Source organism: Danio rerio, chromosome 5 (genome assembly GCF_052040795.2).
Source record: "Danio rerio strain M-AB ecotype USA chromosome 5, GRCz13ab, whole genome shotgun sequence".
Classification (NCBI taxonomy): domain Eukaryota; kingdom Metazoa; phylum Chordata; class Actinopteri; order Cypriniformes; family Danionidae; genus Danio; species Danio rerio.
The window spans coordinates 62,257,970-62,277,563 of NC_141025.1; the positions used below are offsets into that span (position 1 = coordinate 62,257,970).

Consider the following 19,594-nt stretch of genomic DNA (forward strand, 5'->3'; position numbering starts at 1 on the left):
AAATCAATTAAAGTAATCAATTTAAATAAATAAATACAAAAACAAACCCTCAGACTCCACATCCCAAATGATAACCACATTATCCTTATCAACAGAAATCAAATGATTTCCAAAAGGCAGCAGCAAATGCACATCAGCTTGGTGACCGGTGTATGTGTGAACAACCTAGATGAAAACAACAGCAGAAAAAAATGACCATTACTTCTGGCTTATTCTTATTTTCAATTCACTCCAGTGTTATGCAATGCACTGCGTGTCTATGTATACTTTACCTCTCTGCTTCTAGCAAAAGCGGAGATAAGTTTTCCATATGCTGCATAGACAAGCATACAATCTGCTGTCACGGATGAAATGTCTTCTGGGAGGGCATTACCTGAACAGGGGGATAGTAAAAATGTTTAACTTCACAATGGTTTGATCATGTTGGAAAATACACTATGGTTAGATTACTGTTAAATAAATGTACTGAATCCTACTTACTGACTGCAACGATTCCTAGTTTCTTTACCTGAAAGGAAATGACATTATGAATGGAGGAGCTGGAGTGCGAATTAGAACTAAAATAAAGATTCAAATTGTCAATTTAAGAATTGAAGCATTAAAATGTGCATAAACAAATCACAATTAAAACGTACAATTAATGGATAAATAAATAAGACATTTAATTGTGTTTATTTAAATTGTGATTTTAAATGTTATTTAATAAAGCAATAGAACAATGCATTTAAAAATATATTTTACATCTAGAAATAAAGACATTTTTTTAATTCATGTTTTAAAATAAAGAATAATCAAACAATAAAAAAGTATATTTATAGATCATTTAAAATGCATTTAAATGCACAATTTAAATTGCTTTTAAAAAAGGCATATGACAAATGCTTTTCTCTCTCCATTTGCCACTTTCTTTTCTTTTCCTTTTGCCATATCGAGTTTAAAAATGCTATTGGAGTCAGCGCCTAGTGGTTAGTGTGTCGTCACATAGCACTGAGGTGCTCACTGCAACCTGGGTTTGATTCCTAGCTCGAGGTCCTTTGTTGATCCTTCCCCTATCTCTGCTCCCCACAATTTCCCGTCTCTAAAGGCCTCTCAAACTACACGTTGCAAAAATGCGTAGCACAGGCTCTGTGATTGGTTGGTTTGGTAGCGGAGATGAGTGTGAGCGGAGGTGAGAGCAGCGCGATCCAGATGGAGCGAGTTTTTACAAGTGACGGGTCCCGTGAAGGAGCTTCCTTATAACAAGCAAAATAATCTGCCTATTAGGTAAGCAAAATAATCTTATGTCAAAAGGAAAAACAAGATTATTTTACTTAAATTGGCAGATTATTTTGCTTGTTTTAAGAAAAAACTCACTTGATTTTGGCATTTTATTTCTCAAAACAAGACAATATGTTTTACTTACCTAGAAAATGCTTCTTGATAGGCTTGGGCGGTATCCAAATTTTGATACCGTCAAACCGCCTCCATATTTTACCCCGGTATCCGGTATTACCGGCGTAATAAAAAAAAATTATGTCTTAAGGCTCAGACAGCGTCACCAAACTGTTGGCTTAAGCCTAAACCATTCAGAAACTGAATACTTTCTATGCGACCTTAGGCTCGCGGAGAGAGAGAGAGAGAGAGAGAGAGAGAGAGAGAGAGAGAGAGAGAGAGAGAGAGAGAGCGAGAGAGCGAGAGCGAGAGAGAGAGAGAGAGAGAGAGAGAGAGCGCAAAGCGACGCACAGCACCTCTCTCTCTCCCTTTTACACATACACACACACACACACACACACACACACACACACACACACACACACACACACACACACACACACACACACACACACACACACACACACACACACACACACACACACACACACACACACACATCTCTCCCGCAATTTATTCAGAAATCTGGCCGGCTCCCGCGGAACAGCAGTTATACCCGATAGGTCCCGAGTCTGACAGGTACATTTTGATTGACAGCTTTATACAGCCCAAACCCGTTCACAGCCTACATTAAAATGTGCTCATGCACACAGCTCTAATGCATTTTTTTCAAGAATGAGTCATTTATATGTTTTAACATAATTTATTTGTAACAAGCGTAGACTATAGGCCACTTGAAAGTTGGAACAAAGAAATTAAATAAGTCCTACAGCTGTAACATCGTAACATCTCAGCACTCTATAGGTACATGCACTCAGTGGCGCAAAAAGAGGGTATGCAGTATATGCGGCGCATAGGGGCGCCACTGTGCCAAAACTATTTTTGAAATTATACATATTATTATACATATTAAACAAAATAAATACATATTTTTGGTTAAAAATGTTTATCCTGCATTTTATATAAATATACAATTGTATTTTATTGAATAAAAAAATTATACCACCCCTCCCTCTTCATTGACCATTTGATTGATCCGTTGCTCGGTTACAGTCACATGTTAAAAATGGAAAGAAGAGTAAAGAGACATGGAGGTCAAAATAGAAAACAAAAAGAGAACAAACAATGCCTTAAAATAAAAACTGCCATGACAAATTGGATAATAAGGAATTGGTAATCAACTTCTAATGTTTTTAGGAGCGACGGGCTGCCATATCATTAATTATTCATTATCGCCACTCAGTCACTGCATGCATGTGCTTTTACTTAACTTAAATGCAGACAAGGTGGTTTTGTCCAGGCAGGGGGACAGTGACGCACGGCCACACCTGAACTGCGTCCGAAATCGCATATTTGCATCCTGTATAGTATGCGAATGTAATTCTATGGACTAAAGCCATGATAAGCTGGTGTAAAGTTAACTTTATGGTAAAGGCTTTTGACAGTCGTAAATTCATGGACCGTCAGCTTCAAAAAAGAAAATTTTTATTTACTGCATTTAAATATTGATTACAGGTACTATAGTTATTTACTAAAAAGCAAAAATGAATCTAGTTTGATCCTCTGTTTTGTTTGATAACAGAGGTGCGAGTCTGACTGTAAGAATGCAATGAAAACATTTGTTTTGCTTATGCTAATTTAAGATAATATTACTTGTGTTTCAAATAAAACATGTTTACATATTATTGTGTATATTTTTTTTTCTATTTACACACCTGAATCTTAAAGTATCCGCTCTCATTCATCTTCAAATCGCGTGTATAGAAGCCGTCTTTATCACTATGGAGCGCATCCGTCGGTTCACTACCGACCGTTATACTGATTCAGAGGCTGCATAAGGGCTACAAAAGACCCATAAAGCTTTACTGGAAAGGACGTGAATGCGGCCGTTTTTACATTAATTTCAACGTGCTGTCAATCAAAATAATGTGAAAGCTTAATTCTCTTAAACAGTTCTTACATCACATTTGAGATCGGCTCTGTGCAGCTGCTACTTTCACTTTTCATAGAAACATTACAAATGCGGGAGAAATACTGGAAAAACACACACGGAAGACAGCGGATAGAATGGTAAAATATGGTAGAATTAATATGCCAAAAACGAGAGGGTTTATAGGTATGAATTGCATTCATTGGCACACACATTTTAATTCAAAATCATTTAAAACAACATGCAGTCACACATCAAAGTGTAAAGTTTATGTAAAAGTTTTATCAAAATAAACTTTCAAATCATACTTACAGTTGAGCTCAAATATGAGTAATGTGAAACATTTTATTATTAATTGATTATTTAGCAAAAAATAAGAGGGATCAAACAAAATGTATGTTTAAAACCTAAATATTAGGGCCAGACAGAATCTGCAAACATTTTTTGCTATTTCTGCTGAGAATTACAGGCAGAAAATACTACTTTACCAACTGTATTGTAAATAAATCATATGAACATTTTAATATTACTATTATTATATCACAATAATATTAGTGAAATGAATTTGAATACTGAGTAAATATAAATGTAAACAAATTTACACAAATAAATAGATTCAATGATGGGCTAAAAATCTGTAGAAAACTGCAGATGTCTGCGCACGCATACTCAGTGTGGGACTATACTGAATATATTTTAGACAAAATAGAAAATAATACATGGATTAAAAAATTCCCCTATATAAATTTTAGATATCTAATTATAATGATTTTTAACCCTGTTAAAACTACAGTCAGAATATTCACATTTTTTGGAACTGTCATGTTTATTAATCCCATCAAGATCTATTTTTATACACTGTAAAAAATTTCCAGGTTTTCACAACAAGTTACTGTAATTTTCACAGTAAATTACATTAGTATCCCTTCACAGTATTTAACTGAAAAATTCACAGTAATATGTTGTATTCATAATTTTATTGTGAAATTACGGCAGGTAGCATGATTACAGCAAATTACTGTGAAAAGGGCTATATCTTTTGCACGTTAGTTATAGAAATTCAAACCTTTTTTAATTCAACGTAGAAATTAATACAAATGAACTTTTAACAGATAATAACAGAATGTTATAGCCCCCAAAACGATTTGGTTACCAACATCTTTTTGGTTGTACTGCACCTTTATTTAATTTTATACAGTTAACATAGAATAGGAAATAATATTTAATGAACATAACTGTGTGCTTAGCCAAAACATAATAAACTGGAATAAAAAGTAATTAATTAATGAAACCAAAGACTGTTAAACAGCCAACAATTATTTCAATGTCAGGGTAAATGTCTGCTTTAGACGGTTTCATGAGTATTGGGCACCTGTCATCGCCTGGAGGTCAATCTATAATTTAGAATTATATATATATATATATATATATATATATATATATATATATATATATATATATATATATATATATAAAAATTTTATCTATATAAATAAACCACAGATTAGAGTTTTAACCAACTACATTCTAGCATGAAAAACAGTTAAAACTTCATTTTCGGACGCATATAGAGCCATCGAAGACGGGGCAATTGTCCCAATGTCTAGCCTGAAGAGAGGCGCCTCTCGGCGGATACATGAGTAATGAGCGCCGTTACCGCCTTGAGGTCATAGATCTCCGCTACCGGCAAAACACACTTAAAATTACACACAATCTTTACTAACAATCCACAGATTTTAGTTTTGAAGAACTACATTCTCGCATGAAAAAGTGTTAAAACTTTATTTCATTACATATTATAAGCAATATTTATAATATTATGTGCCTTCTCATCCACCATTACAGCTTGATGCAGCTTGGTGCAAAATGAATCCTGGGAGGAAAAAATAATAATTCTCAATACACTCCAAACGAACTTTATTCTTATTGTTAAAATCAGAGATATGTAATATTTTGAATGGCGAAGAAAATAATTAACTTTATATTTCAATCAATATATTACTTTTGCACTGCTTCGGTTCAGGACTCGTGTTACATTGAATCAGATTCAGATATTTTATCAGACGTGTTCATGAGCTCATAGTCATCAACAAGCAATTCGTGTACAAGCAGTACAAGAACCAAGCAATATGATGAAATATTAATGAATTATATGTTTGCGTCTTACAATATTATAGAAAACGGAATCGTTTTCAGGCGAATTCGACTCTTTACTGTTCACTTTAAGGAGCTGAATTCGACTCTTTACTGTTCACTTAAAGGAGCCGATTCATTTAACAGAACTGACTCGACCGCAAACAAGCGCCATCACCACAGACAACGCCTGCGTCGTCTCTTCACCCAACGGATTCATCCTCGGTAAGTGTTTAAATGTGACTTTTGTCTGTTAAATGATTGTTGTATGTGTATTTCTGTATAGTGCATGTCATTTAACAGGAATTTACAGAGTACTTCAGTTGTACTCGCACGTACAGGGTTTAAGCGCGCCTTTTTTAAAACAAGAAATTAACAACGCCAGATGGTGATTGTAGTGTTTTCTGAGGTATTAGCATAACGTTAACGTTAGTTCCTGAAAAAAGAAAGGGAATTTTCTTTAATTAACTTCTTGTTAACTGCATTTTCTGTTTCAGTACAAGACTGAAGTAAAGGTAAAATGACAAAAGTTAAGGTAAGCTCTGACCTTCACTTAAGTTAACGTTACGGTTACGTTAGTCACCATCATGTACGTTAATTTTGTTCACTGTAACGTTAAGTTAGTTAAATAAACTAAACTCATTATGAAAGAAGTCTTAATTGTTTTATTAAATGAGGCTTATAATACAATTCAGTTGTATTCTTTTAAACTAACACTAACACAGTACATATTGTATATTTCTCACTGGTGTTAATGCAGTGATAACATTTACTAATGAGAACTAATTGTATATTGCCACTAACTGTAGATTTTATTTTTTGGTGTTCAGGTGTACCTGGTAATAGCTGAAGTGTGAGGTGAGTGTAAATTCTGAGCACACAAATATAACCTAAATTCATTATCACAATCTAAACCTATATATATATATATATATATATATATATATATATATATATATACATACAGTATGTGTGTGTGTGTGTTAGGTTAAGTCTTATTCTACTCTTATTATATTCATATTTTTTTGCAGCCACAGCCATTGATGTTGAAACACTGATGCTACCAATCAACCCTCGCTTGATTATTAAAGGTAATGTTGATGCCTTCCTCATTTTTATTAGATTTTTAAATGTCAGGTTTTTCACAGATTTGTTGTGAGCAGTTTCTTGTACAAACTCTTTTTCTTCTTCCAGAAGTTCCACCAGTACCTCCAGTAGTAGTAAATATTAGACAAAGATTTTTTTAAACTATAGTTTTTATTTTTATTAGCAATTTTACTGGGCATGTGTGTTTGTTTGCTTGGTTTTTAATAGGCAGAGCATGGAATGTCAACTTTGTTTCTACAAAAAAATTAAATTATTCACAAACACCTCTAATTTAGTCCTTCTTTCCCCCTTTTAGTCTTATTCTTTGGACTCGGAGGGTCGAGTGGTCCTGGGACCTCACCTGGATTTCACAACTGACTTTGAGTCTGGTCTGAAACTGAAGTATGCTGAAGATGCCTTTTGCACTCTGGAATTTAAGGTAATGTCTACAATAAATATTGTAACTGAGGGCTTGTTTTGGGGGGGTTAAACAAGGAATGTATAGGAGCACAAGTCATGACTCCCCTTGTCCCCTTGTTATAAAGGGCCGTGTTGCAGACACAATTTGTTTGTCTGTGCTGGAGACCAGAGGGGAAGCTGTCTTTAAAAGGATGGGGCTCTTATACCATATGTGAAGTTACCTATTCAGGTGAGTGGATTACATGCAAGTCATTGCAAAAGCATAAATAGTGGGAAATTTTTACTGGGCAGCACAAATTAAGTGAAACTCAAAAAACGTTGAAAAATATTTGAAATATTTGCAAAAAACTTGATTGAAATGAATACAACACAAGTGCTGTATCACTTCAATCAAGTTTTTTTTGCAAAATTTTCCTAATATTCAAATCATAAAAAAAATTAGCTTGATGCAAGAAACATCCTGCTAGTATTCAAGAGCAAGTGCTGTGATGCATGTGTTAACTTTGCAATAAGTGTGAACCCAGCGTTAGATTATAGTCTGTAAACAGAAGGTGTAAATCAAATCAACTGTTTTAAAATGCTCTGCCGAGGTCATTAAAACCACTATTTGTTGTTGGACTGTTCTTGATTGTGTGTTTGTGATGGAAATGTTTTTCAGATGTTTGTGTTTAAATGATTGCAGTTTGACTGAGCTACAGTATTGTCAGCATGTTCAAACTGAGCTAACAGTAATTTTGCTCTCTAGTGCAGCAGTAGTGTCCCAGGAGTGTTGTATGAAGCTAACTGTTTGTCTGCCTTTTTGCTTATAGGTGCTTTTTTGAGTTTTGGGTCCAGTTTGGAGATGGAAGACAGACGAAGTCAAAGAAGCAGAGAAGACACATCAACCAGCAAGTGTGTAAAATTATCAGGAAAATGATTGACCTTGAATAGACGACTGCCTAATTTAGCAAGAAGTTTTGTCTCTCTCTCTCTCATGTGTGTGTGTGTGTATATATATATATATATATATATATATATATATATATATATATATATATATATATATATATATATATATATATATATATATATATATATATATATATATATATATATATATATATATAGGGAGAGAGAGAGAGCGCACTCTGAAGCACTGCTTTTTATATGTATGCTACATATGATGTCAGATTTTTTTATTAATATGTTCTTATAGTATTTTTTGAGGCTTCACCTTCACCTTTTGAAAGTTTTCTGAAATGTTTACACAGATGTCATTAAGCTGTTAAATAAATCTGTAAAATGTATGTGTGTTTGTTTTTATTTTGATTTTAGAGTCTTTTCAGATCACCCAAAAATGAAGATTCTGTCGTCATTTACGCATCCTCAGGTTGTTTGGACACAAAGAAGAATATTTGATATTTTTATTCCTGTGTTTAACAAAAAAAATCATTTTTAACAGAGCTGGAACAACCTGAGGGTGAGTAAATTAAGATAGAATTTTCATTTTTGTGTGACCTAAAATTGCTTTGAAATTTTACAGCACCAAACTGTTTAATTACAGTAATCCGGGATATAACTGTAACTTTACAGTTAAATCAGGTATTTAAACTGCAACCTACTGCTAAATCACAGTAATTGTTTTGTAAATTCACAGTAAAATATAGTTAACTCTACAAGATAATACTGTGAAATCACTGTAACGGACTTTTTTTTGTCTACTGTAAAGTTACAATATATGGTTGTAATTTCACAATAATTTAATGTGACAAAACCACAGTAAATTACTGTGAACTATCTCACAATAATTTACTGTGAATTTACATACAGTAATTTACTGTGAAAGTAATGCAATTATTAGCCAGTAATTTACTGTGAATTTAAGGTCAAATTTTTTACAGTGTACCATATACATGTTTTTTATAAATTAATTATGTATCATATTGATACATCAGGCCTTTTGGTAACTTTTTCTGCTCAAAGTTCAATTTAGTTTCCAAAAAGTTTGCCTATAACATTTTTATCAAATAAAACATTTCAGGCAGTTTGTCTCTATTTTTTTTAACTAAACATTGTACAGTCTTTTTTATTTCACTTTGTAAAAGGTGTGATAGCAGTTTCAGTCAATTGTTCATGTGAAGACACACCTTACACCTCTCGCAAATGCATGTTAGAAGTTATTGCATTTTTAAGTTATTTTGCCCTTTACCACTCCCATATCTTTCAGTTTGTTTTGACAGATGTACAAAAAGAAACAAAAACAAGACATGTCAAGGTGCTATAATCATTTGGTGAGGAAAATGGAATTAAGAAGAAATTTGGGTTGGGATGAGATGTAATTCTTTGTGACTTAACATGCTTAATGTAATTATACTTTTACTACTTCATACTATTTCAGTAGCGTTCAGAACTTCGACATGTCGATGAGGAAATGAATATGGTGGGGCGCAAAACTTGAACTCGCATACCCCTCAGTAAATGTGCAGTTGCGCCCTTGCATGCACTTAGCCTTTAAATTAGCCTACACACCAATGAAAAGTAATCTTGCTTAACAAATCAAATTAAAATAAACTCTAAATGGTGACGGGTATTTTGGCAATAACGAAATTAAGATAAAGGCTCTGCAAGATGCGTTTCTCCACTTCTCTTCACAATCTGGCATTAGGGCGGCGGTGAAGCTCAATAATAAAAGAATAATGTCACCATTAGTCTGTATACTCTGTCTACATTATGATTATATGGTTTAATTAATATTTATTTATAATTTAAAAACCCTTTACGCACCAAGATTACGTTACGTGTGTTTGTGGAGGAACATTATTAAATCCACTGCCTTTAGCGCAGTCTCTCACTCATGGTGCGTCCAGCAGAACTGAACACCCTTTCCTGCGGCTACAGGTCGAGATGCAGAGTTCTGATCCGGCTGATTTTGCAAGTTTTTTGGTAGGATTGTTTGTTCATCTTCTACCAGTCAAGAACATGCATTTAATTTTCCATGACAGCAGTTTCACTTTAGCGAATGGCCTCTTCTTTTTACCTGTCAGCTTGCGGTTTAGGGCTCTACCGTAATACGCAGTGTATGAGCGAACGCGAAATACCTGCGGCTGGAATAACCGCTCCTTCTGAGCTAGTGACTGACTTGACCGCCGTCAAAATTCTCTTTTTTTACTACTTCGTCATCATTTGTTTCACCTTTGCAGGGATTTGGATTTTTTCGGGTCTCGCCGGGTTCGGTCAAAGATCTTTAGCTCTAATGCAGACCTCTCGTTCATATTAACCACGTCTCCCTTCTGTTCAGTCGAAACTCCCAAACTGCTGGACACTTTGAAGCGTGACTCGTCACGTCACCTCTTCCCCTCCCTCTCCCCCTTCTCTCCCCCTTCCTTTCCCTCTCTCCTCCACACTGTCCCGTGATGACAACCACACATACGTTTTTGTAGGCATTAAATAAAGGATATTTAATATTTTATGACGGTATAACGGTATTGAAACTGACACCGTTGCTATTTTTAGATCCCGCGGTATACCATAATACCGTAATACCGCCCAAGCCTACTTCTTGATATAAGAATTTTTAGATATTTAGACTAGAAACAAGTAAAAAAAAAAAAATCTTATTAAGAATAGCATTTTTTGCAGTGCAGTTGAGGGGTGACGTTACTGCGGTCAGGCGAGCTAATTTGGAATATAAACTAATGAATACTAAATAATGCCAGTATTAATGATGCATTATAGTGATATCCGTAATGATGCATTAGTAATGATGCAAGGGTATTATTGATGCATGTATAACGCTTTATTAATGATTTTGTTATAATTGTATAATTTTGTAAATAATCATAACACCTGTTATAAAGCTTAGTATCTTCTGGTTTGCTACTTTTTACAGGTAGACATCGTTGTTGTCTTAAGTTCTGAATACAACTGTGGTGCATATTCTAACCCAGGGGTTCCCAATCTTTTGAGCCTGCGACCCCAAAAATGACAATGCCAGTGACTCGTGACCCCCAATATCCTCTGAGGTGGTTATAAATACAGAAACCTTGGATGCAATGGCGCACACACTCCAATAGACCCAATTCTATTCTTCGTTTAATTTTTTTTAAATGTATGTCAGTGCTGTAAATGGGCCAGAAAGTTTAACATGGTGCCATAAAATCAATCTGCTACATCTGACGCTATTGCTGTGTCTTTAATATTATGTAATTACCCCAGGGGTCGCAATCCAATAGAACTATAAGCTACTATAGTAACAATATTGCATGCAACTATAAACAACTATTTTTTCTCTTCAGTAAAAAATGGTAATTCTAGTGGTTAATTGAAAATCACCAGGGGCCTCATGTATCAACGCTGCGTACGCACAAAAACTTTGCGTACGCCAGGTTTCACACTCAGAATCGCTCACGTTTGGATTTACTAACAATGAACTGAACGTGGGAATGTGCGCAGCTTCACGGCAGCTTTCTGGCAGGCGTACGCACATTTTTTGTGCGTGTCTGTTTTATTTCCATTGGCGACTCCTAGAGGCAGTTGTGTTAAATTCCTCTCTACAAAGTGTCTGAGCCTTGCAATGGCAGCTGTATGAGACGGGTTCAGCAGGTATATAAGGTTTCCATACCATACAGTTGACCAGCTAAACGTTAAAGCACAATTTGCAGCAGTCGCCTGTTTTCCCAATGTAATCTGAGCGATCTACCGCACGCACAATACTATAAAGACACTATCTGAAGATGAATTTGCATTCGTGAATCAGAAACATTTCCATTCAATAAATGTGCAAATAAAATATGATGCTTATTGATATGAACTTATTGATGATTCCTACTTGTCTTTCTCGTGATAAATAGTTGGCAAAATCTGATATGTAGTGGGGGGAAAAACAAGAAAGAGTTCATCAGACGCTGGATTCGAGCCGAGTTCATGCTCGAACGTATCAATTCATGATCACATGCGTCTTACGAGTAGTGCCACTGAGACTGTTAAGCGTTCTTCAACATTTTACAGATATAAACCACACTATTTCTTTTTTTTAATGCACTCAGTGCGATGTTCAGACCCAACTGTGTTAACCGCATCAGCTAAACTCTCCCACTCTATTTTTTTCTTTTGTTGTTAATTCCGGAGAACAAACTTGCAAATAACACCGCTTTTCTCCGGTCTACCTCTGAAAGCAGCACTTCCAATTCACATTCTGTTCAAAGTTTCTCTTTTTGCTTGCTTTTGACATTGCTTTTACGTTGGGTTTTGCCATTAGCATAGTCATTTGCATATTCATACGGGGGAGGAGGCAGGGAGGGGTTTTGTGCTCGTGCATGTTGCGCTCAGTTTCACGTTCATTCAGATGTACAAAAGAATATGCGTGAGATTCGGCGTACGCAGTGTTTCATACATCTGAAATTTTTTCTGCGTACGCACATTTACAGCTTTGTGCGTACGCAATGTTTTAGTAACATTTCCACGCAAGTCTTCGTACATGAGGCCCCAGGTGACCCCTCTTCATTATACCGCGACCCCTAGGACGGTCCCGACCCCCACTTTGGGAACCACTGTTCTAACCAATGTCCGTATTTTAAAGCTTACTTGTTACTTCACTTTATCCTACAAGACTGTATTCTACATTATGATTATACAATAAGTAAAATTGTTATTATTGCGATAATAGTATATGAAATGTACATTTATTTTGTGGCAAGCAACTGTATATTGCATTAATAGGTTGTTTAACCAAATTTGAGCAATCACAGGCAAAGTCCTTACTTCAGTATATGGAAGTACTTACAGTGCTCAGCATAATTGAGTACAAACCATTTTGACAATTAATATTTTTTTATTAATTTCTCAGTAAATATAAGGAATGTATTTTGGTGCATTTTAACAAAACATATTTATTAAACAGATATATTTATTAAAATAATATTTAAGTCACCAAACATGTAGAAATTGAAAGATAATACAATTAAATTCAAGCAAAATTTTGCAAAAAAATTTAAACTTACAAAACTTCAACTTAATTTTTCTATAACATATAAATTTGGGTGTACTAGTATTTGGACCATTATTGTAAAAAATTTTGTTAGATAAGCTCCAAATTTGGCTTCATTACTGACTAATCTAATGTATATGCAAAGTTTATTATTATACAATTTGTTTTAGTATGACTGCCAATGGATACTGAAAAAAGCATTTAAACAAACATTTCATGGTTAATATTCAATCAACCAATTGTGAGGTTTTAGTAAAAATAATACATGATTGAATTTCAATACTGTACATCCATTATAATACATAAAGTACATATATTCAACATTAATGTTATTATTTATTTGATTATGCAATAAATTATTAGGTCATTTATATTAAAATGTTAAGACATTTATATTTGAATGGTGGGCATTTAAAATGCATCTGATTTCTTAGTAAAACATATTTATGTTTTGAGTTGTGTTGAGGTATGTTTAATGTATTCAGACCTACAGTAATGTAGATACAAACAACTATTTTACAAGAATATTGTCTTGTGAACACTGAAAATGTCAATCGGTGCTCTGGATCTTCTGGTTTCAGACTGTTGAATGAACTTTATCAAGCACAGACTGACTGGCAGGATTATCCCTTCACAGTGGCATGAACCATTATAGAGGTGGTCAAATGTATAATTGTTTTAGCTATTATTTTTTAATAATATTATTATTTAAGATGCAGATCAGAGAAAACTAATCCCCAGTATTAAAGGGCTGACAATGCCATAGATTTAGTTTTGACATCTTTCAGAGGGGCTGGAGCGTCAATTAGCAATTTGCACCATTAGAAATGTTTAAATACAAAAACCTCTAAATGCCATTTAATACTTTCTTCTAAAATCAGGATTCATACACATTTTTACTACTAAAGTTCCATGACTTTTCCAGAACTTTCAAGTAAATTTTCCTGACCTATTGAATTATGTAATGTCTACGTATACATGGTAAATAATAAGAAAAATAATGCACATTCAAATTTATTACAGCATATAATAAAAATTATAGTTAAAGAAATTAATTATATCTAGGTAAAATTGATATTATTAATGTTTAAACAGCAATAATAATGTGAAGTATGTTTTTGGGCAAGGACAGAAAAGAAGTAACGACAAATAACCTATATTCAACATGGTTGGTAACTATAATCCAGGGTCATAGATATATACGTATGTATATATCTATGATCCAGGGTACTTCCAATATGACCACAGAACTGCCATTAGTAACGTTAACGTTACAGGTTTAAGACGTAATGGCTTGATATGACATCACATGCTACCACTGTATTTTGGACATTTACAGAAACGATATCTTGACCATAACAGATATGACTCTAAAATATTTTTTTTTTGCAGTACGAAAGTCAAACTTTGGTATAAACTTTGTTATAAACAAGTAGAGACACCAAGTTGCGCACTTTAAATGCTTAATTTCCTAAAATAACAAAAATGTGTGCTTAAAATACTTAATTACTATGGTAACTAACAACCATAAACCCGTCCGAAATCATGTCAAACCAAGCATGAAACAGGTATTCACTTACGTTATATGTATGGAAACATTGTCCGACTGCAGTGACCACATAGAACTCTCTGTGTTTCTTATGGAAGCGAACCACGTGCGCCAGATGATTAGAGTAAAGCCCCAGCGCCCTGAATCCAGAGAAGATCACGCTCCCTTTTTTGTTCGCAGACATGCTGCTCATGTATATTCGCCAGCACAATCTTAATCTTCGCTGTCTGTGCTCAAAATCCCGGTTAACGTTTATTGCACTTTCAGGCACATTTCTGTACCAGCAGAGAACAGTAGCAAAACAGTGCTACGCTAAACACGGGTCGTGTGGAAACAATTTCCTTCGGTTCCTACCAGTAAGTTACTTAAAAAAAGTAATCACTTCACTAAGTAATGATTCTTAATTATTTAAATTTAAGTCAATCAGAAAGTTTTGTTTAAATAAAATAAAACAAACACTTGAAATTTAAACAATATATGTATCAATATACAGTTGAAGTCAGAATTATTAGCCTCCTGAATTATTTTCCCACTGTTTAATTTTTCCCCTACTTTCTGTTTGACGCAGAGGATTTTTTTTCATGTTATTGTATAATTATAGTTTGTTCTGTAGTCTATCAAAAAAAAGTTTAAAGGGGCTAATAATTTTGACCTTAAATTAGTTTTTAAAAAATAAAAACTGCTTAAATTCTAGCCAAAATAAAATAAATAAGACTTTCTCAATAAGAAAATTTTTTTATCAGACATACTGTGAAAATTTCCTTGCTCATTAAAACATCATTTGAGAATTATTTAATTCAAAGGGGGCTAATAATTTTGACCTCAACTGTTTTATTAAAGCACAAAACCATATTTTAAGCATATATAGTGATATAGATACTAATTTCATTGTTTATCAAGCTTGTGCATTTGTCAGACCTTTATTTGAAAACTGTAGTTAATGTGCAAAATATACGGCTAACAAAAAAAAGTTATACATACACTGACAATTATTACTCTGCTTCTCTGAATTTTTAACTTATATTGTCTTCAACTAAATTCTTAATTTATTTTTAATAAGCAAAGGCAGTTGTCTTAATAATTGATAAATGTTCTTTAAAATAGAATTGTTCTGCAAAATCTATATTACTCTGCTTCTTTCAATTGATTTATATACAGTTTAAGTCAAAATTATTAGGCTCTCTTTGATTTTTTATTTATTTATTTATTTTTTTAATATTTCCCAAATGATGTTTAACAGAGCAAATAAATTTTCACAGTATGTCTGATAATATTTTGTCTTCTGGGGAAAGTCTTATTTGTTTTATTTCGGCTAGAACAAAAACAGTTTTTAATTTTTTTTAGAAATCGTTTTAAGATCAAAATTATTAGCCTCTTTCAGTTGTATTTTTTTCGATAGTCTACAGAACAAACCATCGTTATACAATAACTTGCTTAATTACCCTAACTTGCCCAGTTAACCTAATTAACCTAGTTAAGCTTTTAAATGTCAGTTTAAGCTGTATAGAAGTGTCTTGAAAAATATCTAATAATTACGGCTAATAATTCCGACTTCAACCATACAACTGATCTTATGTTACATACAGTAATTAAATTACCAAAAAATCTAAAATAATCCCTTAATTTACTTTTTTCAACAGTAATTTAATTACAGTAACTAAACACTTTGTAACTAATTACACCCAACACTGGTTCCTACATTTTGTTTTCATTCATTAATTCATTTTCTTGTCGGCTTATTACCTTTATTAATTCGGGGTCGCCACAGCGGAATGAACTGCCAATTTATCCAGTAAGTTTTTACACAGCGGATGCCCTTCCAGCCGCAACCCATCTCTGGGAAACATCCACACACACACACATTCACACACACACACACACTCATACACTACGGACAATTTAGCCTACCCAATTCACCTGTATACCGCATGTCTTTGGACTGTGGGGGAAACCGGAGCACTCGGAGGAAACCCACGCGAACGCAGGGAGAACATGCAAACTCCACATTTTGTTTTGTTTTTTGTGTTGGGAAAAAAAGAGCACATAGCCATACTGAATGAATTTAACATAATAAACTTTATTGTACACATACATAAATATATATGAAGTAAAAATAAATAAAGTAAAACAAAACATAAACAAAAAAAAAACACAATATAAACAAACAAACAAACAAAACATTCACACAAAGCGGGTTAGAGTAACAACTTTAAAGTTGCTATAACCTCTGGATCATAAAACTGCACCAGCATTTCAGGAAGAACTCTTTGGAGCAACTCCTTGGTGATTGCAGAAATGAGTTGCTCTCACACTTCTCCTAAAAAAAAAAAAAGCGCATGTATACAATTACTCGAAAATGTTTTCATTCTGAACGTGAACTTTAGTAATTGCAATGTAACGCAAGTGTTCTTACACTGCTCGCTTTCAGCATCTTTTGTATTTCTGGATACAATGTACACTTTCCAAGTAAAGTCCACCTTAGGATGCATGAATGCACTCTTCTCGTACTCTTTTGGGGAAAAGAAGAAAAAAAACACACAAGAAATATGAGTTGTTTAAAAATAATAATTTATTTACTTACAGTTGAAGTCAGAATTATTTTTTTCCACCAATTTCAGTTCAAGGAAATGCGATTTATTTTTCAACACATTTCTAAACATAAAAGATTTAATAATTGATTTCTAATCGTTGATTTCTTTCATCTTTTCCATAATGACAGCAAATTTCTTTCTTTCATTCATTCATTCATTCATTCATTCATTTATTCCAGCTGCAACCCAACACTGGAAAACAGCAAATTTCTCCAGAAGAAAAAAATATTATAGACAATACTGTGGAAAAACTTCTTGCTTTGTTAAACATCCATTTTCCATCAGCTTAGTCACTTTATTCATCAGGGGGTCGCCACAGTGGAATTAACCGCCAACTAATCCAGCATGTTTTACACAGCGGATACCCTTCCAGCTGCAACCCAGTACTGGGAATACACACTCAGTCACACTCATTCAGTCGATTTAGTGCATCCAATTCCGCTATAGCGCATGTCTTTGGACTGTGGGGGTGCAATGCATGCAAACTCCACACAGAAATGTTAAACTGACCCAGCCGGGATTTAAACCAGTGACAACGACTGAGCCACCTGGAAAACACACAGGTGGTCTAGTAATTTTGACTTCAACTGTATGCATAACAGTACATTATGTTGATATTTTAAAATCCTAAATTAACATATCACATATTCAAGTGGAAAAGTCTTGTAAGCAGATAAATAACTTACTATTTTCTCACAAGACAAGTTATAAATCTGGTGGTAAGGGGAAAAAACAAAAACTAAATTAGGTCAATAAATCATCATTGAACATTACAATTACGAGAGTAAACACTTACTTTTAGATGAGGCTTTATTGAGTTCATGGCATCATCTTTAATAATCCTAAAGCAGTCTTTGGATTTTGTATTTGGATTTGGCCTGATGAAGGATAATGTAAGAAGTATAATGAGCAACTCTGTAAAACAAATAAAAATAAATAAAAGTTAAATAAATAAGAAAAACAAAACAAAAATAAATCACAACTTTTCAGTGGATTAACGCAAATGAAATCCTCCTTACCACAAAGCTTTCTGCTGTCCATCTTTTGTCGCTTACTGCAAATCATAAAAGACTTCTCATTTATATACCAACAAATTTAACCTCATGCTTGACTGTGTTCAAAAATTCAATCATTACCCGTACGGACTTATCACACACGATGACTCAAATCATATTGCTTATCATCAACCCACACAATTTCACATGAATTCCAGATGCAACAAAATCATCCTGAAACTATGGTGTGTGTGTGTTTGTCTATGGATATTTTCAATAGTGATGATTTTACAATTGTAAGCGTTTACGCAAAATTGATTGAAAAGTAAGAGCAAGCAAAATGAATTGGAATCAACTGTTCCTACTGAACATGTGTTGTGGTCTTTTTATGATAAAGATCACTACAGCTGTCCCACAAAATAAGATTAGCGTCGATATGATCTCACATAAACTTTTTTTAAACTTCTTTTAAAAAACGTAATAGCAAGAAATTATGAGCCACAATGTTTCTCGCCATGTATGCGGTTAATTTTTCTCTTCCTAGCAGTGGATGTGTGGTCGTTTACAAAAAATTCTAAAATATATTTTATAAATTGTAACATATTAAATGCATAATTGCAAGTAAAATTTTGAAATGCTCTGCATTGTCTTTCAGTATTTTTGCAGAAGAGCCCAAGAAAAATGGTTTAATGGATTTATTTCTAAACAGCAATAATAATCAGCATACCGGAATGAGTTGTGAATGATCATGTGACTCAAAAAACTGAAAATATCTATTCTGTTATGTTAGACATTTTCTGGTATAGAAACATTTTTAAATTAAGTATTAAATTAAATAAAATATCTGACTGAATTGAGTTAAATATTCAAACTCTGAATGTCACTACAAGCATGTAAGATGACTACTCAGCATTTGTTTGATTTTGTTTATGCTTTCATACAAAGTTTTTTTCCTACACGACATTCCAAAAGTTCAATTCAAAGTGAAAGCAAAGGTAATGCTATTAATATTATTGCAACTGCAAACCCTCAGATTTTCCAATAATTATCAGATGAAAAACTGGAGAGGTAGTTACCCAAAACCAACTTGCTCAGTTACCACAAGATCAAATCATATACCCAAAACCATGTAGGGTTCCTAAAGCATTGTCTGACTGTAGTGCCTGGATCATTTTTAGATTTAAATGTCTCACAAAACAAACAAACATTATTAATGCTTCATTATTATTATTTTACAAAATTTAGTTTTTAATGTAATCCCTTTAGACCAGGGGTGCCCAAACTTTTTCCAATAAAGGGCAAAAAAGCAAACTTGATTAAGGGTTGTGGGCCAAATACAGTGAATCCAGATATTCGTATCGCTTCACCTTTTCCACATTTTTTATGTTTCAGCCTTATTCAAAAATGGATTAATTCATTTATTTCCTCAAAATTCTACACACAATACCCTATAATGACAATGTGAAAAGGCTGTAACATAAAAAAAAAAAAAAAACGTGACGTGCTATGAATACTTTCCGAATGCACTTTAAGTGTGTGTATATATATACTGCA

At 33.6% G+C, this 19,594-nt stretch overlaps 1 protein-coding gene and 1 long non-coding RNA gene across 2 annotated transcripts in view; both read right to left on the reverse strand.

Moving 5' to 3' along the window:
* Window positions 1-14,796, reverse strand: part of wdr36 (WD repeat domain 36) — a 47,620-nt gene extending 32,824 nt beyond the window's left edge. Inside the window, exons 1-4 of the mRNA NM_001308831.1 lie at window positions 14,486-14,796; window positions 481-508; window positions 273-373; window positions 48-165 (exon numbers count right to left, since the gene is read on the reverse strand). Of these exons, the coding sequence (NP_001295760.1) occupies window positions 48-165; window positions 273-373; window positions 481-508; window positions 14,486-14,647 (409 nt within the window). The 5' untranslated portion in view covers window positions 14,648-14,796. The remainder of the gene's footprint in view (window positions 1-47; window positions 166-272; window positions 374-480; window positions 509-14,485) is intronic.
* Window positions 14,797-16,513: 1,717 nt separating this feature from the next.
* On the reverse strand, window positions 16,514-19,201 carry LOC137495526 (uncharacterized). The gene is made up of 5 exons (XR_015491884.1): window positions 18,065-19,201; window positions 17,842-17,960; window positions 17,732-17,758; window positions 16,868-16,963; window positions 16,514-16,771 (listed from the first exon to the last, which is right to left on the reverse strand). It is a non-coding gene; the product is annotated as an uncharacterized LOC137495526 (long non-coding RNA).
* Window positions 19,202-19,594: the final 393 nt, after the last annotated feature.